Below are 24,030 nucleotides of genomic sequence, written 5' to 3'. Positions count from 1 at the left end.
TTGGGATGTGCTGTATATTTTTCTATGTCATTCCCTGACAGATATCAGAAATGAATGTATTTCATGATCCAAGCAAAATGTTATTTTCTGTACGTCTTTGTGCTGGGAACTGAATAGAGTACATGTTCTCACAAACACACATACATTTATAGAAAACACTACTGTACAAGCGCACACACTCACAAACAGACACACACATTGCAGCTTTGTTGTGTTCTCAGGTTCCTGCGAAAGGGATCTTATCACATTTATATTTAGAATAGAGAGAAAGGCCCCTTTGGTGTTACATATCACAGATCACATTCTCCATTCATAGAGAAATCTCACACACACACACACAAGTGAGTGAGTGAGACATTAAGGCCAACTGCTGTGACATGACAGGTCACCTTATCTGTTCAAAGGCAGTGTAGCAACAAGGCAGTTCATAAACTGAGGTTGGTCTCTCTCACTCTCTCTCACACACACATTTTAACAAATTATTTAAAGGGGTCATATGATGTTGCTAAAACGAACATTATTTTGTGTATTTGGTGTAATGAAATATGTTTATGCGGTTTAAGGTTCAAATCATCAGTGGGATGATTTGAACCTTGAACCTTTCAATATAAAAAAAACTTACAGTCTGCGAGTCAGAACAGCCGGCATTGTAGTCTACTCTACCAGGATCAGGAAACAGTCCTCCATAAAATGTGCTGCACACATCTGAATATTTGGGTTGAACTGTTCTGGAACAGTGTTGTAAATACAACTTAACCACTGATTTCTAGTCGTGTCCTCTTTTGGAAGGCCAAACAAAGTAGTTTCGCTTTCACAATGAAACAGCGTCACACACGGCGGGCTAGAGTGAGCAGAGGCCAAGGGCTAGAGTGAGGAACGGCCGGAGGGCTTGAGTGAGTGGAGGCCGGTGGGCTTGAGAAATGTTGGCAACCACATTTGACGACCCTGGGCTGGACTCCACTTCGTCCATGGTGAAAGCCAATCCGGCGATCCACAGCGCGAAGTTAATATATTTCCTCAGCGACCAGCATGGATCAGCTCTAGGCATGACGAAGTGGATATAATCCTCTTTTGGAAGGCCAAACAAAGTAGTTTCGCTTTCACAACGAAACACACAGCGTCTCCACGACATGGCGGAGGCGGCAACAACAATTCTACAGCGAGAATAAAAGTTACGCCTTCTTTCTTTGCATGAACATTTGGGCGGTGTTAGGCAATTCTTCCCACACAGTGACGTAGACATGTGGGGCGTGTTTAAATGAGGCATTTTAGGAGGGTGTGGAAAAAGTCTTAAACCCAAAGAGATATTCTTTATAAAAGTTGAGACTTTAGTCTTTGCAACATTAGGGATCTTTTATCTATTCACGAACAGCTTGTAACACTCCAAAGAGAAAGGAAAATTTGAAATTGCATCACATGACCCCTTTAAGTCCTGTGATTTTTGGTTTCTTGGGTACAGGGATGATGGTGGAACATTTGAAGCAGGAGGGGACTACACACAGCTCCAGGGATCTGTTCAATGTGAAGATGGATTATAGCTAGACAGCACAGGCTTTGAGGCAGGCTGGAAAGACACCATCTTGGCCTTAGGCTTTCCTTATCTTCTGCTTTCTGAAGACTTTGCGTACATCTTCACAGATCTTAAGTGCAGTCTAAGAAACAGTTGGGGGGAGGGAGGGGGAGAGTGTTGATGGCTGTGTTGTGAGACGGTCGGAGTGGGTGTGGGGTGTCAGACCAGTCTTTTGCTTTTCAAACCTGCAGTAGAACTCGTTCAGGTCTTCAGCCAGTTGTTGATTGGCCTCGGTGCTGGGGGAGGGGGTCTTGTAGCTGGTAATGGCTTTCAGGCCATTCCACACTGATGTAGAGTCGTTGCTTGAGAATAGTTTTTTTAGCTTTTCAGAGTAGTTTAACTTTGCCACTCTTATCTCCCTATTCAGTGTGTATTCGGCCTGTTCGTACAAAGCTTTGCCCCCACTCCTGCAGGCATCCTCTTTGGCCTGGCAAAGCTGTTTGAGTTTTGCACTGAACCAAGGTTTGTCGTTGTTAAATGTTAAATAAGTCCTGGTGGGAACACACATGTCCTCACAGAAACTGATGTTGGACGTCACGGTGTCAGTAAGCTCGTCCAGATCAGTAGCTGCAGCCTCAAAAACACTCCAATCAGTAAGTTTGAAGCAGGCCTGTAAATCCCGTTCTGCTTCAACAGCCCATCTCTTTACAGTTCTTACTACAGGTTTAGCAGATTTGAGTTTCTGCCTGTAGGCTGGTAGAAGATGAACCAAACAGTGATATCACACAGGAAGTTTCACTTCATGAAGTTTAAAGGAACGGTTCACCTAAAAGTTCCACTATTGCCATAAGTTAATAGAAACACAAAGTCTAAACAGGGGGAAAAATCCCATCACAAGGCTTTTGACAAGGCTTACAGCTCACAAGTCATATCGACCACATTTATGGTATTGTTAAGTTTTTTTTAGAAGTCACTATGAACTGTTATAGTATAGGAATAGTTGCATGAACCGTAAAAATGATCACCTTTTGCAATTCACTGACAAAATAACCTCATACAAGTATACAACAGCAACCTATGAGAAAGTACTAACAGAATTTTCATTTTAGTATGAACTACCCCTTTAAATGCCAGAAACAGCCCCATGCTTATAAAACAAACAAACATGTGGATACCTGTGTGATACCTGGCCCCCAAATAGTGTGCGTGACAGAGAGATTTCGATCACATGTCAGTCGTCTTGCGCATGAGCTGACCTTAGTACTGTGTATAGTATTTGTATTACACAAAGAGAACGGCAAAGAGGAGCACAAACTATGTGTATATGATTAATGATGACTACAGTGAGTGTGTTTGTGTAAGTCATGTAATACAAGCAGTGTGACAGCAAACGTGGAACGCAGCCTATCAGAAAGATCAGACAGACAGCTGTGTGTGTGTGTGTCTGGGAAAGTAAGAGCGAATATGTGTGGGCCATGGAAAGAATATGTGCGACAAAGGAAGGAGGCAGAGAAAATGTTTGGGTAAGAATGCCTCTGTGTGTTACAAGGACACCAGCTGTCTGAATGGGACCGTGTGCGTGTCAAAGCAGAGTGACAGATGGAAATTGTCACAGAGTCTGAGTCAAAAGCCATCATGTTTACCCAGGAGGCTTTGCTGGCAGAATTTGTTTTGACGAGATTGAGCACCAAAAGGAGATCGTGTTACTCCTCACCCCAGACACACACTTACGCTCGAACACACTCTAATGCACACACTGTTCCTGTAAATTTGGGAGCCGCTGACAGATGGAGGAGGAGTTGTGTGACAGGAGAGACAGAGAAAATTGACCAATCACACCATCAACAATGATCAACTTATTTGTGCATTATACAGATGACAGACAGAAAGAAAGGAAGAAGACATGAAGGAGTGTGATGTGTTGGCCCAACTGTGCTTTACACGAAGCGGCAGCTGACACACACACACACACACTCCATATCTTCCACACAAACACACAGCTGTGACATTAGGCTCACCCCAGCAGTGTCTGAGGTATTGTGGGTTATTTTAAGAGCTTGGTAAGATAAGAAAGAATTCTTTTGGAGATTTTAACCAAGGCTAAAGCTGCCCATCTCCACAAAACGCCAGTCTTTAACTATGCTTTTTTTTACTAGCTGCATAATACGTACAAATAAAAGGCCATTAAACACTAATTCAATAAATCCCATAATGTGGTTGGACAATTCTCAAAAGCACAATATTGATTACTGCAAATTGCAGCCCATTAGAGGCAGAACAAAAACAACACTATCATTTATTAATCGCCATCCACTGCAACCGCAAAAACCTGTTGCCAGGCCGTAGGCTTCAGATTGAGCCAATTAGGCCTGTTCACACCAAGTATGAATTTTCTCCACATTTTTTTACATAAAAAACATGGTTACATGGCAAGTAAAAAGTTAATATACACTTATAAACTAGATCCATTCCTGGACGCTGATTGGTCAATTCATCATAGCTAAAATAAGTAGAATTTTTTAAAAATATTTTGCAGTATTATCTTAATATAAAATTATATTCAATATTATATGGTGAACACGAGACTTTTTTTTTTTTTTTTACATAAAACATTACATTTTCTTTGTGATTTTTATGTCCACTAAAATTGTTTTATGTACAAAAGCAAGTTGGAAATTATATAGCTATAATGCAACTTCATAAATTCATGAACATACTGCTGCTGAAAATAATGCCATACCAAGCAAAACATTACTGACAGAAGCATGTTTTTTAACATGTTCTGACTGATGCTAGGGGTAAGTAAAACTAAAAATCGATACAATCTTTTTTTAATCACATGCAACATTCGGCACTCATGCAAACTCTTGCTTCTCATCTGAAAATTATTCTGTGGGTTTGATATAAGCAATCTGATGCTACCAGTGAACACGAGACTTTTTTTTTTTTTTTTACATAAAACATTACATTTTCTTTGTGATTTTTATGTCCACTAAAATTGTTTTATGTACAAAAGCAAGTTGGAAATTATATAGCTATAATGCAACTTCATAAATTCATGAACATACTGCTGCTGAAAATAATGCCATACCAAGCAAAACATTACTGACAGAAGCATTTTTAACATGTTCTGACTGATGCTAGGGGTAAGTAAAACTAAAAATCGATACAATCTTTTTTTAATCACATGCAACATTCGGCACTCATGCAAACTCTTGCTTCTCATCTGAAAATTATTCTGTGGGTTTGATATAAGCAATCTGATGCTACCGAAGGGGCATTAATACCCTTTAGCCATAATTATATTTACAATATAGCATGGCCTCTTAAAAGTCTCTATCCAACAACAACAACTATCCAACTTATCTGAACATACTGTTTTCATTTCACAGACACAATAACTGGAAACAAAATGGTCCAATAATCTGGCAACAGTGTTTTTACAAACCATTATCAATGTTTCATTCTAAACAGGCAAATGTCTGAAAAAAAGAACAGTCATGAATCCTGCTACTTCCCATGAGCCTTTGTTTCCAGTACTCAGTCTGTGTCTGTGTGTGTGTGTGTGTGTGTGTGTTTATGCACGCTTGTGTGCGAGATGCTCTGCTGTCTGGCAGACTGTTCTCAGAGATCTGAGACTTTACAAGCTCCCTAGTATGACTATCTTTGCCTGGAAGTAATTAACCTTGCATGTGTGAGAAAAATAGAGAAGTCGACGAAGTGGAGAGTAGTTGAAAAAAATTAACGAAAACATTATTAAAGAGACACAATAAAATTGATAGCTAGTCACCTTTTAAAACTGGAATGATGAAGCATTTTTACTTCAAAATCATTCTAGAGAACAGAAACATTCCTCTAATTGAAAAATCACCTGTGTGTGCTTTTCAGCTTTTTCTCATGCGCTTTTATATCATAACATATACGAGTGCGTGTTCTGCTCATATGTGTCTCCATACGATCCATCACGCTTTCATCATGTTCTCAATGATGACACCAGACACCTTAATTACCTTCACCTGTACGAGAACAAAGACACACACTTCCATCACCTGTCCACACCCAGTGTCCTCCAGAGACAGCCTGAGAACACTTACCAACACACACACATATAAAAGCACAATATGTACTCACATCTAGGGAATCTTCATTGACGATGATGAGGGACATGCCATGTGACACCAGCCTACAGGAGTAACCTGAGACACAGTGGAGAGTTACAGTAGAGGCGTTACAGAAAGCCACACACACACACCCCAACAACAACTTAACCTCTTTGTATATCTGTCATTACCCACTAATGCCTGTCTGCTGTCCACTGGTTTATCTCCAGTCTCACCCAATTTATTTTGAGCTGTCTGTCTGCAGCGCCCGCCTGACTGCCTATCTGTCTGTCCTTCTGCGATTTCCTTAGTCTAGGAGTCCGCTTGTGTGTTTTCAATCAGTGTCTGTTTGATATTGTATTGTGTTGTGTCACTGTACATTGTACATTGTACTTGTCAGCCTACATTAAAGCTGCTGTCTGTAATGTATTATGAAATTACAATTTTAGCTTAAAAATATAATGTACTATTGAATAAAAAATACATAATCTTTGAAATAATTAAGTTTATGCATTGCTTATCTAGGCTGCATTTATTTGATCAAAACTACAGTGAAAACAGTAATTTTGTAAAAAATATTACAATCTAAAATAAGTATTTTCTGTTATAATAATTTTTTATTTATTTAATTTATTCCTCTAAGAGCAAAGGTAAAATTTCAACAGCTATTACTCCAATCTGAAAAATGAAAAAATGTATCACACTTTCCATGATAAATAAAAAATTATAAGAACAATTATTAACAATTCAGCAGCAATAATAATTGATAACCGAGCACCAAATAAGCATATTAGAATGATTTCCGAAGGATCATGCGACATGTGAGAAATAGTCTATGTATGTATAAATATATATATGATAAATAATTGAACAATTTTTAAACCTTTTAAATTATAATAATTTTTTTTCACAATATCACTGTTTTACTGTAGATTTGATCAAGCAAAAAACATTTTAAAAATCCTTTATTTTTACATAAAATAAAGTCTCTTAGCAAACAAATAGCAGAAGATACATATTGTAGGGCTAGCCTGTTTTTGCATGTGTAAAATGAAAAACAAAAGCTCATTTACCAGTTTTACACACCTGTTTCTGAACAGGTATGTCTATATATAATCCATGTTTTAAAAAAACCTTAAACCATTTGCTTGTCTGGTTTAATCTTTTATCTGGTCTCCCTGTCCAGCTGACAAATGCACAACCAGCCCTCTTAAACCAGCAAAACAGACCAACAGGTTTTTCAGCACTTTGACCCAATGATGCATTATATGTGCACAGGAATAAATGTTGAATATTAACCATATACATCACCCTGGGTGCTGACATGATCGTCTGATGTCAAATCCACAACAGCAAAACCATGTTATAATCAGTTATGGATTTCTACATTAGTTAGAAGTCTGACTATAAGTGGTGTTCTATTGACGACATGCTAATACAGACTCAAACAATGGCGTGACTTTGTGGAATAAGTATATAACCATGTATGACACACACCAATATTGATGGCTGTCTCCTGCTTGTCTCCGGTCAGAACCCAGATCTTGATGTCGGCTCTCATGAGTGTAGCTATGGTTTCCGGGACTCCCGCTTGCAGTCGGTCTTCTATCGCAGTGGCACCCAGCAACAGCAAGTTCTGTGTGTGACAAAGAGATGAAAAAAAAAACTGATGAGAAGAGATGAGAAGAAATACTGAATTAAATAAATAAATAATTTATTTTATTTATATATATATATATATATATATACACACACAAACTTTACAAATCAAAATGGTAACCTCACCACAAAGTTGAATTGAACAGTATTAATTTAACCAAATTTATAAAAAAAATATTTCTGGGAAATATACCATATTGTGCATATATGATAACATGTTGATGGCTAATTTATAGTGTAAAGTTATATGTATTTTGAAAAATAAAATAAAATTACAGCATCTTAATTCATTCTTCAAAAAAAAATTTTTTTTTAAATGATCACTTTAAATTTATAATTCTGCATCCTGTCATCTAACTTAAGAAAATAAACTGGATTATGATGCTAGGGTGTTATGTGTGGTTTACTAGGAAGTTACTTTATTGACCCTTATGTCTTGATTATATTCTGGTCTCTAGATATGATTTGAGCCCCTTCTTTAATCCCATTCTATGTGATTTTTAAACCTATTTTATTCTCCACTGGCAAAAATTCTAAACCTGATTTCTTGACAAAGTAATAGCACACCCTTCTCCAAAAATTGCACAATTTGAAGTATCATTCATGTTTTGAAAACTTCAAACCATAGCTAAAAGCACTACTAAATACAGCCACACACAGAAACTCAGTAAATACAGGCAACCTAAAACCTCGTCATCTTTCACACCACCTCCTCTCCATCTTTCACCGTGTCTTATCCACTTCTTTTTAATAATTCCTCTCTCCCTCTGTGAGAGTATGTGTATGTGGGGAGATATTTGAGGAGTTTTTGGTGTATTTATGTGTGTGTGCAGAGGTAACAGTAGTGTTGTTGACTCTGGTTTTATGGGGCTCTTGGCAGACTGGTGCAGGTAATTATCCTCGCTGTGGTATACCAACCCCTCCTCAGACTACTACTCTGGGCCAGAGCCCTGAAAAGCACACAAAACCCAACAAACTGGATTTTCACTGCTCCATATAACAGCATCTGTGTCCTGGGGCTCAGATCTCTGATCAGTAGTTTCGAAGTTTTGCAGTACTGTGTAATCCAACCTGACGGGGAGGCAGTGAGTTTATAGCTTGTAGCAGTTAATGAGAGAACAGCAGAGCACCACCTTATGCACAATCAGAGTTCAGAAGTGTGAAAATTTAATGTTACAGTGCCACCTGTTGACCAGTCAAAGCACTGCATTTGGAGGACAGCCATGTGCAAAAGATGCTAGTCTTGGCACCAGACTTTCTCATATATAATGAACACAACACAGATTTGCTCCCTCCTACACAAGAAGGCACTAAAGTTTTTTTTAATATACTAAATCAAAGATATTAAGTTGCTACAAATAGGTGCTTCTGAGAAACAACTTTATGGGGTAAATAATGCCATTAATCATTTTAGAAATATTCAAGAGTTTTGTGAATGGATGAATGGATATACTGTACCTACGCTTTTTTCAGGTAGAGTATATCCATTCATATTATATATATTAATATTTATAGTATATATTTTAAATATATTCATTCAATTATTACATTTATGAAATAATTAAAATGATATATACAGTATATATATATATATATATATATATATACAGTATATTTTCAGTTTTTCTTTTTTAATAAATCTGCAAAAATGTCAACAATTCTGTGTTTTTCTGTCAATATGGGGTGCTGTGTGTACATTAATGAGGAAAAAAATTAACTTAAATGATTTTAGCAAATGGCTGCAATATAACAAAGAGTGAAAAATTTAGAGGGGTCTGAATACTTTCCGTACCCACTGTATATATATATATATATATATATATATTATTTCCAATATTTATATCAAAAATATAAAATCAGATTTCTTTGTAATAAACTTGTAGAGTCAAGAAACTTTTGTTTTTGCATCCCAGTTTGAACTGTCAAGTTTTTTCATCATTCGGGATATGACGAATATGTAGCAAATATACAAAATTCTTATTCTGACTGAAGTGGTCTGAATACACTTATTTCCTTTCTCTCTTTGCTCATATAGAAAATTTTGTGACATTCCTATTGTGAATAGTGAATGAGTTGTACAGCCAGTTTTTCCAAACACTGTATAATGTAAGCATCATAAAATGCCTGTCACTTATGTTCACTCATGCACCTTGTGATTTATGCAAGAAAGTCAAAAATCCAGTATCTCAAAATATTAGAATATTTCCTAAGATCAATCAAAAAAAGGATTTGCAAAACAGAAAAGTTCAAGTTCTTTAAAGTATGTTCATTTATGCACTCAATACTTGGTCGGGGCTCCTTTAGCACAAATGACAGCATCAGTGAGGTGTGGCATGGAAGCGATCAGCCTGTGGCACTGTTGAGGCACTATTGAGCCTTCAGCTCGTCTGTATTGTTGGATCGACTGTTTCTCATATTTCTCTTGAACATATTCCATAGACTCCATATGGGGTTCAGGTCAGGCATGTTGGCTGCCCAATCAAGCACAGTAATATCATGGTCAGCAAACCATTTGGAAGTGGTTTTGGCACTGTGAGCAGGTGCTAAAGTCCTGCTGGAAAAGGAAATCAGCATCTCCATAAAGCTTGTCAGCAGATTGAAACATAAAGTGCGCCAAAATCGCCTGGTAGATGGCTGCATTGACTTTGGACTTGATAAAACACAATGGACCAACACCAGCAGACGTCATAGCACCCCAAATCATCACTGACTTCGGAAACTTCACACTGGACTTCAAGCAGCTTGGATTCTGTGCCTCTCCAGTCTTCCTCCAAACCTTGATTTCCAAATGAAATGCAAAAATTACTTTTATCTGAAAAGAGGACTTTGGACCACTGAGCAACAGTCCAGTTCTTTTTCTCCTTAGCCCAGGTAAGATGCTTCTGACGTTGTTTCTGTTTCAGAAGTGGCATGGTAGGCCTTTTCCTGAAGACGTCAGAGCTATTATTGTGGTTTCAAAGAACAAGAGATACCTGGAATTTGTACTGTAGGGATGGTCATTAAATGAAACTCAAATGTAAATATTCTAATATTTTGAGATACTGGATTTTTGACTTTCATGACCTGTAAGCTCGAATCATCAAAATTAAAACAAATAAAACTTTTGAAATGTTTTACTTTACATGTAATGAATATAGAATATATGAAAGTTTCACTTTTTGAAATAAGTTACCCAACAAAACAAAAAAAATCACCATTTTCAAATCTACACTGTGTGTAAAAAAGTGGTTTAAGTAAAAGTCTGGTTTGGTCAAAGACACACTGACCCTTGAACAATCCCTTTCCTAATCCTTGATTACATGTGATAGTGACATGCATGGCATAGATTACATACCTTCTCTATGACTTCGTAGCATTCCTCCAGTTTCTGTGCTCTGTCCTTTAGCACAGTGCTGACACGATTGTACTCCTTCAGCCATTCCTGATACGCCCCCTCCTCGAGGTCCACATATGCGAAACAAAGTGTCCGCAGCCCTGCACATGCAAACAAACACAAACCAAAGTTAATCTAAAGAGAAGATAAAACGTTAAACCTTCAAACAATGACATATTGAGAAACTCTTCACCTTCTGTGGCAAACTGCTCCAGATGGGCCACGGTCAGGTCATTATACTGTGACGCCTCATTCAGACGCTCAAAAATCACATTGTCCTGTAATACATGCATGACATCACTACATTACAATGGCTTGTGCCATAAATCAAACCCATACAGAGTAAAAAAAATAAATAAATCAGCTTTGTCATCACAAGAATAAATGACATTTTTAAAAAAATGTTAAAACAGAAGTTATTTTAAATTGTAATAATATTTTACAACATTACTGTTTTACTGTATTTTTGATCTGACAGACACTTTTAAATAGTAGTTTACGTTCCATCTCTATGCTAATTATGTGGTTTATGTAACACGCACCGCTCCCTTGCAATAAAGTCGAAGCTTTCCCGTAGGTGTTCTGACAATCACTGACATCCGTTTGCGATTGCTGCAAAAAAAAGGCACAGACATTGAAACACAACGTACTGGGTATTTGTGATGTTGTGACTGAGCATGTGTGAAGTGGTGAGAGCTCACAGCTGGTTCCTACCTGGAAAATTCCAGTACATTAAGAAGCTCATATATCTGCTCGTTTCCTCTCTTGAGGAACAAACACAAGAAACGAACACATTAACCATACAAAGTACCATACAAAAGATTTGGTTCATCATTAATGGCAAGAATACACATACTAACCGCTTCTATGATGACTGAATGTGGGGTCCGTGCCGTAAAAACAAAGCCCAGACTTTTGGCACCTTTAACCAGCGCTCCTTCATCTGAAAACACCAGATTATGGAAATATCAGTTAAAAGCCCCCAAGGCTAAAAAAAAACCCAGTAAAAACTGTTATATCATGAAATATTATTACAGTTTAAAATAACTGTTTTCTATGTTATTAAATTTTAAAATGTAATTTATTCCTGTTAAGACAAAGCTGAATTTTCAGCATCATTACTTCTTCAGTCATTACAACATCATTACAGTCTTCAGTGTCACATGATCCTTCAGAAATCATTTTAATATGTGGAACTGCTGCTCAAGATACATTTCTTATTACCGGTATTGAAAGAGTTGTGTTGCATAATATTTTTGTGGAAACTGTGATACATTTTTTCTAGGATACTTTGATGAATAGAAAGTTCAAAAGAACAGCACTTATTTAAATCATTTGTTTACATTATAAATATTTTAGAAATAAATACTTTGTCAAATTAATGCATCCTTACTGACTCTAAAGTTTTGAAAGGTAGTATGTGTATATAAAAATAAATTAATATTCATTATTTATATTAAATATTACATTAATGAATTGATATTAGTACATTTCTTACTTAAAATAAGTTAAAAATGAATTCTTACTTAAAACTTTAAATAAGTAATATATAATATTTATATACATTTTTTACACAAATGCAAAACTTAGGTTTATCCCCTGCCTAGGAATCATAGCACTATGGCATATAACTTATATTAAATGAAGAGTAAAAGTGATATTTATCGTGTCAATGTGTTTTCCATATATCATTTTTGTATTATATGACAACTGTTTTAAGTGTGACAATTAACTGGTTAACTCAAATCAAATCAAACTGAGGGAGCAGCTTCAAATATTCAGAAACCAACAAGAAGGTTGTGGTACCTGGTGAGGAAGCCTGGAAGATAATTTGGTTTCCTTCTCGCTCAGGAACAACAGTATGACAAACAGCCATCATGGTCAAAAACTCACAAATCTGTGGGGATGTAGGCTATAGAGAAAGGGAAGAAGCAGATTTTAACTATTAACACACATAATTCACAAGAAAATGTTTTAATATCCAAGCTATGACAGAATAATAACAGCTATAAAGCCCTTACATGATTCTTCTCAATGTTCTGGATAAGAGCAGGATCATCAAACTCAGTGGAATTATGACTTGTAGAGGGAAGGTGACTGCAAAAAAAAAAAGAGATGTAATGGACAACATAACGTAATAATGCACATTATCCTCTTAGACCTGCGTAATATTCGCTAGGGTACAGGACAGAGATAGAATCAGCGGCATCTGACCTGAAGTCCTCCATGGATCGATCGCAGTCCAGGTCTGGGAAATGCCTGGAGACAGCATTATAGATCAGTGGCCACTCACACAAATATAAGCAAAAAGTAACAGATCAATGCACACTAATAGAGCCAGAACGACGATGCAAAGCACAAAGATAATGTGAGTGTATTGATGGACGAAAGCAAAGGAACACTACAATTACCCGTATGTAATTCCAGCTATCGTGCACTTCTTAAAGTGCATGATGTTGCATGTGAGAGTGCCGGTCTTATCTGAAAATAGATATTTTACCTGAAAAAGAAAGAGACAGTGAATGAGATGTACTGGAGTTGAGGTACATAAACATTTGTAAAAGTTAATGGGAGGAGCTTCTCCTCACTTGGCCGAGTTCTTCATTCAGATTGGACGTTCTGGCCATAGCGGGAGTGTCTGTCTCGGCGTAATACATCTCAACATCCTGTAAGCATGCATGAAGAACAAAGCACTTATTCACAGAGAATCAGAGTTCTGTGTTCATAGTTTTGGCAAAAAATACTGTAATTTAACACTGTGATCAACTGATAAAAAATGAAACTGGTGATTATTATTTATTATTATTTTACCCAGTTGATGAAGAGAGCCTGTGTGAATTTGACCACTTCTAGCGTGACCAGGAGGCTGATGGGTATCAGGTTGTTATAGAGGATGATGAAGGTTAACAGATTGTACCAGAAGTTCAGAGAGATGTCACCTGGATACACAACCACATATTTTATATATATTATAACCACATAGCTTATTTTATAAAGACTAACATTTGCAAAAAATTAACAAAAGTATTTATTTTTGTCTTAGTAAGTGCTATTAAGTGAAAAGGTACAATAAATATTCTAAATCCATATCTGAAAGGGCAATGTAGGTTTCCCTGTGGGTTTCACCTGCACGGGAAAGGTACCAGCAAGCCTCATCTGTGTGCTGTTTGTTCCATATGGCAGCACCGATGGAGCTGACCAGCGCCATGACCAGGAGAATCCCGAACAGAACCAGGATCTGCATGTTTGTCACACGCTCCACATTAGAGCGCTTCAGTGGAGCTTTAGTGGAATTCTGCAGGATGAAAACATTATATTAATGCTCAAAAACAACTTGAACACACACTACTCTTCAAATTTGGGGTCAGTAGGATTTAAAATAAAATAAAATAAAATAATGCAGCCTTGGTCAGCATAACAGACTTCTTTTAAAAAGTTTTAAATCTTACCGACCACAAAACTTTGAATGGTAATGTAGATGCATATTACTATTTACATCTATAATGACTCCATGAATATGTTTTCATTTATAAAAGGAATTAGGAAAGTGTAGCCTCACTACTTTCAGATGACTGCATCTTTAAAACCACCTGAATGGTTACAACATTTATCTCTATGGTATTTTCATAGCATTTCCTTCAAATAATACTAATAACTGTCCACATCAGTGTTATTTTACTGTTATATATATTATATTTTTATATATACAGTATTTATTAATATTTTGAGTTAGCTTTTAATTTGATATTTTCAGTTGTTTTTTTTAGATTGTTTTATTAATTGTATTCCGTTTCTGTAATTTTTATATTTCGGTTTAGCTTTAATTATTATTATTTTTAATAATAATAATAATAATACATATGATACAGTAAGTAGCCAAGGTAATATTCCTTTAAATTTGGCATATTATTCTATATATTTAAATATTTATATTATATAAATAAAATGATTTTTAAACGGTACCAGCACTGGTCCACATCCAGCTTTTATGAGATCACACTTACCTGCATGAGCTTTGAATCATGTCCAGTGTAAACTACAATTCCCACAACCCACTGCGTGTTCCTGAGCTGGGCTCCTCTTAACAACACTTGGTCCGGCCCAAGTGGAGCTGGGCTGTAATACAAGCACATGATGACTGAATGTAGTGTGTGTGTGTATACAAGTTATATTTTAATTTCTCATTAATAGCAAGTTGACGTACTTGTGGTTGTCTAAGCGCAGTGTTCCAGTGAAGTCATACAAGTGTCTGTTCGGCCCCTCACATTCAAGACGACCAGACAAAGCCATCAGTTCCTCCAGAGACTGAAAACTAGCTGTGAGAGAGAGACCCTGAAACACACATTTAACAAACAACAAGCATGTTATACTCTTAAAACACATTATAGACATATTAGATTTATATGTAATGCGTACCTGTCGGATCTTTAGGTTGGTCTCACCATCTAAGTTGGATGTTTCAGTATAGCACATCGCCTGAGGCTCACTGTGAGAAAAACAGTAGCAGATGTTGAACACAAAACAGCTGTACAAAAACATATATAACACGCATATATATATTTTCCTGAAACACATTCCCAAAATTACATGTATTTTATTTTTCACTGCTATAAATCACACTAGTACAAACACAGGATGACAAACCTCACGGATACACACACAAACACACTGCGGTGCTGACCTGGAGGACACTATGACCATGTCAGCTGGAAGATGCTGCCCATTGGTCACCTTGACCATGTCTCCCACTGCCACCTAGTGGGCAGGTACAGCATTGCAACAGCATGAGGAGGGAGAAAATTAGATTAAGAAAGAGACCACAGTGCTTGAAACAAAGAAAGGAGAAGCAACACACAACAGGATGTACAAAATCAAAAAGAGAAAGTTTTTAAAAAATGCAGTGAGAGGTGAACTGAAAAAAGCAGGTGTTACCATAAAAACTACAGGACAGAAACGAAAGCATTATTGACAGAAAGGAGGGGAAACAGAGGAATAGAGTAAGAAAAAAAGATGCGGATGCGGAAAGAAAGAGAAAGATAGGGTTACCTGCTTCCATATGATGGTTTGCCATGCTCCGTTACGCAGAACTGAAAAACAATGACATTATCAGAAAAAATCCACTCATGAATATATAAACAATATATAACATGAACAAATAACAACTAAATATACGTTTTATTAAGAGGCAATATTTGCCCCTAAAAAAGATTTTCAGGGACATTTTTACCTTCATGAGGGTATATTTTTTCTAACCATCTAAATAAATAAATCTTATGAATCATAGGGATACACTGATATTACAATTCTTACCAATAACAAAAAGCCAATAATTATTTTGTTGTTGTTGTTGTGGCAAAAACTGATAAACAGAATATATAAAAATTCTATACTCTTCTGCATTGTAAAAAAAATAAAATAAATAAAAGTAAAACCATTATTGAAATGCTGAGGTGAATTTTGCACAGTTTAAGTAAACATTAAAAATAAATATACATTTTGACATTGCTAAATATTACATTAAAAATATTTAAATAATTTGTGTTTTTAAAGAGCCAATGTAAGCTAAAAGTAATAATATTTTAAATATTTATCAAAACATTTTCTTTTTATATATAGGAGGATCGTTGAAGGTACATCATGATGTTGTCAGAGCTTTAATAAAAAACAATATTCGATACATATTTAACAGCACTCGCCTCCAAGTGAGTGAATACAGATATAGGTCACTACCATGACTGCAAAAGCACTAAACCCATAACTTGATAGGCCTAATAGAGTATTTTGAAATATATCAAATCTTAGATAACAGATAAAAAGCACATCTTGGCCTCAATTTTTAGGTAATTTTTGTTACTTCTGGTTGTCCTAATTCATTTCTGACCCTGTTACACAGATATGATTAGTAATACTCAACCTGTTGTCTTTTTCTTGTTCACAGTATTGTCTGCTTTATGTCTTTTCTGCACGAACACAACACATGACAACTCATCAGCAATATTCATCGGAAAAATATCAACTGCATTTAAGACAATGGCACAACGCACTTATCCAGTGTTGGCAAAACATAGTCTGGACAGTTCAACAGTAATTCAGTGCTCCATTCAGCAGAATACTCACATAATCCTCAATGATCTCCTTGATCCCAGCCACTGTCAGAATAAAAATAAGGGGCACCAGTGTTGTGTAGCGACCCGTCGGTGAGACATCAGGGATTTGCTGAATTTGAAAATGCACACAGATAAACATAATATGAAGTACTTTACATTGGTGGTAAAACAACATGATTTGGAAAAGTCCTATGTGTATTTTAAAACAAGTTTAGGCAGAAAAAAAACAGAATCCTAATCTGACTTCACAAGATTTGGAATATAGCGTACCAGTCGTATGGACTATTTTTATGATAACTTTAGCACTGTTTTTGAAGCAAAAAAGCTCAAAGTCACCTTCATTTGTTGGCATATGAAAAAAAAAGTTGGGAAAAAAATAAGTTTATAAAAAAATATCTTATTTTGTGGAAAAAAAGTCATACTGACTTTAAATGACATGAGGGTGAATAAACGATGGCAGAATTTAACATTTTAGGTAAACTATCCTTGTAAACATCATAAAAATAATGAAGTTATTAAATATAAATCTATAATATAAGCACACAAAACAAAGGCTGAATCCATCATAGTTGTTCACCACTTCAGAACAAACTGCTTAGCCAGAATTTTTGAGGAATATCAAAACAGTGCTGCCTTGCAAAGCACTGTAATGAGTAAATAACATGACACACTGAAGAAACCTTTTAGCTATTTAACTTTTTTTTTGCTCATTCGTTTTCATGAAATACCGGCCTAACAGATTGGATCACATGGCGGCCGTTATTGAGATTGCATAGTGACTCATAGTCGATGAGAGTGAAATAGTGGACCGCTTCCAAAAATGGATATAAAACACAAATGGACATGTTGGCAAATAACCGAAAAGTCACATGGTCAGCATAATCAGTATAGCACCTCAGAGATCCCCTTTGAAAGAAATCACCACAACCACTACATTTTGTACTATGAGGTCCTCAAGACAAAGCAGAAGCAGTTCGGACAGCATGCCAAGTGTCATACCTGCATAAGAGCGATGAAGAGAAAGAAAGCATTAGCCGCTCGCCTGATCTGTTCGTACAGGAACCGCGGCAGGAAGGTAAGGATCCCGTATTTAGCCGTGCTAGAGGGGAAAAAGGGAAAATCGACAGTGTTTAAACTATCAAACAATTTTTAAGCTATACAGCCAGGGCAATAACAGCACTAATTCAGAATTAGCTCCACTCAAGCTTCTGGGAAAAAAAAATGTTTTGATACAAGCCAACATCTACCTGCGTTCACGAATGCCTGACACTTCACTGCCCACTGCATTAAATTTAGATAAACAATCCCAAAATAAGTGTCTGGGCGGTTAGGATGGATGTTTCTCATCGATGAAGAGAAAGAAAGCATTAGCCGCTCGCCTGATCTGTTCGTACAGGAACCGCGGCAGGAAGGTAAGGATCCCGTATTTAGCCGTGCTAGAGGGGAAAAAGGGAAAATCGACAGTGTTTAAACTATCAAACAATTTTTAAGCTATACAGCCAGGGCAATAACAGCACTAATTCAGAATTAGCTCCACTCAAGCTTCTGGAAAAAAAAAATGTTTTGATACAAGCCAACATCTACCTGCGTTCACGAATGCCTGACACTTCACTGCCCACTGCATTAAATTTAGATAAACAATCCCAAAATAAGTGTCTGGGCGGTTAGGATGGATGTTTCTCACCGTGTCTGTCAATTATCAGTATTGACTGAACTCCTAAGTAGCTCTTGAATAGCTGATTGCGGCAGTAAATGTTTTACAGTAATTAAAATAGCTGTTAAGAATGCCTAAAAATAACCTCTAGGTCTACAAATTTGCCTCTGTACCAAGGTTGTCCATCTAAATCTAAACATGAGTCAGTATCTGTTTGTGTGGGTGTGTTTAGACCTGCATCTGGAAGCACATTTTGTATACTGTATATCCAATCGCACACTCTTAAAAATAAAGAGGGTTTCCACAGAGATGCCATAGAAGAATCATTTTGGGTTCCACAAAGAACCTTTCAGTGAACAATTGAAGAACATTTTAATAATCTAAACAACTTTTCCCACTATAAAAAAGCCATTTGTGCAATGGAAAGGTTATATTGATGTTAAATGTTCTTCATGGAACCATATATGCCAATAAAGGAGCTTTATTTTTAAGATTGTACGCATGTTTTGTACTACAGCATGTGTACTTATGTGAGGGCAGTCTTCTGTAAACACGACACCCTTCTTGGGCTCATCGGCAATGAGTTCACAGCCTAACACACCCCGTGTAACCCACACTGTGGCCTCAAACAGCAGCTCGGTAGCTGACCTGGAAGTACGGCAGGCTATCGTTGACATCAAAGAGTGGCTGAGAGCATTCATACGATCCCCTTCATTAACATTCAGCGGTCCAATCACACACACAGTAACCCACACTGCCGTCACCATGATGTGTAGTACCTGGGGTTACCCTAAAAGACTGATATGGATGATTGCACTGCTGGATTTGCTGGTCTGGTTACTTTCTGACTGACAGCTGACCAATGGAGGCCAATGCAATGGGAAGCAGAAACCGGTTGTAAATAAAACATGAAGATCGAGGAATAAGAGAGTGATTTGAACAATTGTTATGAAAATTTCCACTGCTGCAGCCACGCAGACATTATATCCTGAGAAGCTGATGAGCTGAAAAGGTCAGAGCTCCCGCCGTCTGATCTGAAATTAGCCAATGACAAAACGGCTACGGTTTTCTAGGCCCACCTTAATGTTGTTACAGGAACCAAAATAGAGCCTTTTAGAGCAGAATCGAATCTTTAGAATATACTGGCGGATCGATGAAGTGTGTGTGGGTGAGTGTTTCGGTACTGAGAGGCTGATTTTGTATGAGCTTCCATATTGTGGCACTAATATGAAAGCGATCTGGGATATCGAGCTTTTGTAACAACTACTGATCATATACATAACACAAATCATCTTCATAAAGTTTCAAAAAGAGCAATTTTTTCATCAAGCAGAACTTCACTGCATACGAAACGAATCAAACTGATATAACAGCCATTCAAAAGATTTTAAAAAATAAATAAATAAACCTTTGGAGGACTTGGGTACTTTGGAGACCAAAAGACTTTTTGTTCTGGAACTGCAGATGAACTCTAGCCAAGCACGGCCCGGAACATGACCTTGGTGTACTCACAGGAAATCTCTGAAGTACTTCACTTAATGGGAGCTATTCGGATTTGCGTTCAATGTTGCATACATTTAGCATGTAAATTCCCTGAGGGAAAATCTTAACTTGATTAAAGCATTTTTACAATCAATCTCATAGCATTAGGAGTTAATAAGATGATTTTTTTGTGCTGGATCATGAAATGTTGGAACAGCTGCATTGTTGGTGAGGCATCAAATGCAATGTGTTTAATTTAATAATTAATTCAAGAATAACAGGTGAACAAAAAAATTGAGAGTGAAGGAAATATAGGAAAGACAGGAGGAGCCTTCACATCTCTGTGACTGGCTGATCACTCTATGAATGAGATACTGCCCTTCTTTGAAGTGTGAAAAAATTATAATAAAAATAATAAAATTGAAGGTGCATCTCCAGCCACCATAATTACACTTGCATTGTTTACTGATGTTTTCAATTTTATAAATATTAAACTGTTAATAATTAAAGATACACAAAATATTCTTGTTAGTGCATTATTTTAGTTGATATTTTTGATGCAATGCGATGCAACTTGATGAGACTCTTAAGGAAATTAAATGGACAAATAAATAAAATAAAAGTTCACAAACAGAAACTTGAAACTACTTTTTAAAAATTTGGGGTCAATAACTTTAATACATTCAGCAAGGATATATTAAATTGTCTTTTTTAACTTTATATAAATCAAAGAATACTGAACAAAATATATCAAAGTTTCCACAAAACTATTAAGCAGCATAATCACTTTCAACGTTGATAATAGTAATAATAATATGAAATTCATAATATAAAATATATATTGAGAAATCAGCATATCACAGCTTTCAGCTTTGCCATCACAGGAACACCTGACATTTTAAAACTTATTAAAACAGAAAAGAGTTATTTTAGATTGTAATATTATTTTACAATCTTACTATATATTTGCAGCCATGGTAAACATATAAAACTTTTTTCAAACACATTAAAACATCTTACTGACCCCAAACATTTGAAGGGTAGTGTAAATAAAAAACTGTGAGCAAAATATTACAATATCGTTTTCTTGCTGATAATGCAAGTTAAATGCGTATATGTATTTCCATTGCATTTATTCTAAACTAAAACACAACAAAGAGAGTTTTTCATTCTCATTTCAGAAGACCACCATACACCACTGCAACAAAGAAGCAACTGTTTGCAGCATCTTTACCATGCTTTTAAGTTAAAGATTGCTACATTAAAGAGACCACAATCATATCACTAACTATGAGACCTAATCATGTTCACACTTACAGCAACGAATACAATAAAACAAGCGTGAATAAATCAAAGGTCACTGTAACATTTTCCAAAAGACCCGAACGAACTCACCTGACATGGTTGTCACAAAATTTGGTGGTCTGGGCTCGGTTGAGCAGCACGGTCCGCGCTGTGGCATCTATCGGGTCCGCCTGTGATGTGGTTCCGGACATCTCATCCTCTGCCTTGCGGTAGCCGGCGGCGGAGCACGCGGGTCCTGCACCGTTGTGATGGGAGAGAGGCGAGGCTAGCGTGAGTGCGCGTGGAAGATGACAGGAGGAAGAAGAGACATAGAAATGTGGTTTACAGTTCAGTGCGCTGGCCACTAACACTACTACTGTGCTGATGCAAGCCGCCCCTGATGCCAATGACGTTTCCCTCGGTGCACCGCCCTCCCCGTCCCTTTCATTCCCCCATCCTCCTCCTCCTCATCCTCATCCTCATCATCCACGAGCAAAAACTCCGTCACCAATACAGCATACGCGCGACGCCCACGGGACCCCCTGTATAGAAAGTGCTGATGGGAGCACAATGGCGCAGCAAACACCTTTCTAGGAAACCTTGTGCATTTGTTTATCTTTATAAAAGCTGCTTTATTCCGTGGAAACACCTGTGTATTCACGATGCGCTGAAACGAAAAGCAATGAGACAATGGCTGTCTCTCAAAACATAGCGAGCGTCCTACCTAGACAGCATTTTAGGCATCATCCGCACCTGATTCCAACATCCATACATGTCGGCGAGTCACGACGCGTTAAAAAGAAATCTCTACCATTATAATCAAGTCACTGAAAGCGTCCTTTGGGTCGCGTCGACGGTTTTTGTCTTTGACGCGCTGAAGAGCTACTCATTTTCGCCGTCTGAATGAATAATTTATATAAAATTCTTATTTTATTTCTTATGTGCATATGCAGTTATAATAGTACACAATTAAAACGTACATAAATAGATTTCAATAATATTTAAAATTTAAATTAACTACAATTATTTAAATAAATCAATATAAATCAAGTTATTCATTCATGAGTAGCCTCGAGCTTACAGCTGATTGGTCCGTGAGTTCAACGTTCTGCGATGACGTATGGCTTCTATGCGTCCAGTGTAGCCGTCGCGTCGCGTCGCGTCGGGTGTTTTGAGACACAGCGGCTTACTACGATTCCTTCTCAAATGTTGCCGCATCGCAGACGATCGCCAAATGATTATTTTCCGCACGTAATAAATAATGTACGCTCGGTAAATAACAGCTCTGTCTGTATGTGACAGGAGAGTTTACCCAGCTGCTGCATGATCGAAAGCGAGTGTGGAGAGATGGATTAATCGCGTCACTTCTCCCATTCCAGTAAGCCTCTCTAATAGACAAGCCCCAAACCCTCTCCCACCGTGTCATTTAGGCCGTCTCGGGCAATCTGGGGACGTTTTAATAAGACTCCACTCCGCTGTCTTTTCTGCAATAGACGATGGTTTCCCCTCGGACAACGCGCGCGCTCTGTGTCCGCGTCTAACTACACCGTTCCCCGCAGTCACACAACATAAAAGCCTTACATTTAAAGGCGCAGGCACTGCTCGAGGGCCACAGATGTCCGTCTCCACAATCATAGATCGAAACGCACTAAACGTGCTGCTCACCGACCGGCAAGAAGTCGTTTCCTGTTCATTTGCTCCTCCTTGTTTCTACGGTGGAAACTACCTGAGGCCACATGTATGTTTCTCAAAGAGTTGGTGTTTGAAGGTCAGATGTCAATTTTAAGCAATTAGGAAGATTTAAATGGTTAAGGCAAATGTGAATGGGGGAACAAATAACGGTCAAAGAATTTGCCATTGAAAACTATTGACCACTGATGTGAATATTGTGGGATTAATGAATTATTAATATGCACTGGGCCACATATTGCATTATTATTAGCCAGATTTTGCACTAAAATACCATAACGTTTCAAAAGGTTTGATTCCCAGCTTTTGAGGTTAACAAAATAATTAGGAATTATGGTTCTTGTATTATTTTCATAAGGCTGTAGCCAAATATGTAAGTAAATGTGGATCGGGCAACAAATGTAAAGGTTACAGAATATGCCATTGAAAACCACATTATTGACCATGATCTGAATATTGTGGGGTTTATGGATGGAAAAAATGCAAGCCATCAGCTAAACGATATTAAACCTTGTGACAGATCTATTATAGAAAATGTTGTTTAAGCAAAGTCGAAAATATCATATTTCCTTTTAAAAATGTAAAAAATGCGTTTAACTCGCAGTAAAGGTAAGAAGGAAGTACTATTAAAATTTATGGCTTTTATCTATAAAGTACATCCTTCTCTAAAGGTTAAACACATATTTGACATTTTTGACAGACAGACAGACAGACCGACCATACTGGGTCAATGACAATAAACTTTCTTCCCACAAACTCTCACAACATGTGCGCTTGCTGCTTGAGAATTTTTCTAGACTTTTTATCTAGACACAACCATGCAGTCTCTTGCACCATATCTAACAATTTATCTGCTAGTCAGTACTGCAAAACCACAAACCAGATGAATCAGCTAAAACTTGCAGACGTGATCATACTAAGGGCTATGTTTCCATGAGATCTATCTGCTTTCTGACACTGCACTCTGAAAAGTTCTCTTCCTTCTAACAACATGATCTTAAGTTATGAGGAGCAGGGTGTAAATGTAGCAAGCACTCATCTCTTTGGTGTCAAAGGCCAGCTTGACCACTGATAACTTGCCACTAACTGAGAACTGTGTTAACTTGTAATTATGTATGGTGTCATATATTTTAGTGCTGAAGACACTGGCTCTTAAATGTGTTTTTATGGAG

The 24,030-nt window shown here is 37.1% G+C and overlaps 1 protein-coding gene across 1 annotated transcript in view; it reads right to left on the bottom strand.

Annotated features, from left to right (window-relative positions):
- Positions 1 to 24,030, bottom strand: part of LOC107591227 (phospholipid-transporting ATPase IB-like) — a 59,693-nt gene that overhangs the window by 26,816 nt on the left and 8,847 nt on the right. The window contains exons 2-24 of the mRNA XM_016280323.1: positions 21,281 to 21,455; positions 17,749 to 17,848; positions 16,760 to 16,858; positions 16,557 to 16,602; positions 15,689 to 15,729; positions 15,324 to 15,397; positions 15,059 to 15,128; positions 14,847 to 14,974; positions 14,647 to 14,758; positions 13,769 to 13,937; positions 13,454 to 13,581; positions 13,231 to 13,308; positions 13,054 to 13,142; positions 12,857 to 12,901; positions 12,664 to 12,739; positions 12,449 to 12,554; positions 11,503 to 11,585; positions 11,357 to 11,406; positions 11,185 to 11,254; positions 10,836 to 10,920; positions 10,604 to 10,743; positions 7,108 to 7,246; positions 5,642 to 5,706 (exon numbers count right to left, since the gene is read on the bottom strand). Coding sequence (XP_016135809.1) covers positions 5,642 to 5,706; positions 7,108 to 7,246; positions 10,604 to 10,743; positions 10,836 to 10,920; positions 11,185 to 11,254; positions 11,357 to 11,406; positions 11,503 to 11,585; positions 12,449 to 12,554; positions 12,664 to 12,739; positions 12,857 to 12,901; positions 13,054 to 13,142; positions 13,231 to 13,308; positions 13,454 to 13,581; positions 13,769 to 13,937; positions 14,647 to 14,758; positions 14,847 to 14,974; positions 15,059 to 15,128; positions 15,324 to 15,397; positions 15,689 to 15,729; positions 16,557 to 16,602; positions 16,760 to 16,858; positions 17,749 to 17,848; positions 21,281 to 21,455 — 2,168 coding nt within the window. The remainder of the gene's footprint in view (positions 1 to 5,641; positions 5,707 to 7,107; positions 7,247 to 10,603; positions 10,744 to 10,835; positions 10,921 to 11,184; positions 11,255 to 11,356; positions 11,407 to 11,502; positions 11,586 to 12,448; positions 12,555 to 12,663; positions 12,740 to 12,856; positions 12,902 to 13,053; positions 13,143 to 13,230; positions 13,309 to 13,453; positions 13,582 to 13,768; positions 13,938 to 14,646; positions 14,759 to 14,846; positions 14,975 to 15,058; positions 15,129 to 15,323; positions 15,398 to 15,688; positions 15,730 to 16,556; positions 16,603 to 16,759; positions 16,859 to 17,748; positions 17,849 to 21,280; positions 21,456 to 24,030) is intronic.

The sequence above is a fragment of the Sinocyclocheilus grahami genome, unplaced genomic scaffold, assembly GCF_001515645.1.
Source record: "Sinocyclocheilus grahami isolate Dianchi unplaced genomic scaffold, SAMN03320097.WGS_v1.1 scaffold139.1, whole genome shotgun sequence".
Lineage (NCBI taxonomy): Eukaryota > Metazoa > Chordata > Actinopteri > Cypriniformes > Cyprinidae > Sinocyclocheilus > Sinocyclocheilus grahami.
Note: the sequence above shows the minus strand (reverse complement) of the source record. Positions and strands in the feature narration are given on the sequence as shown.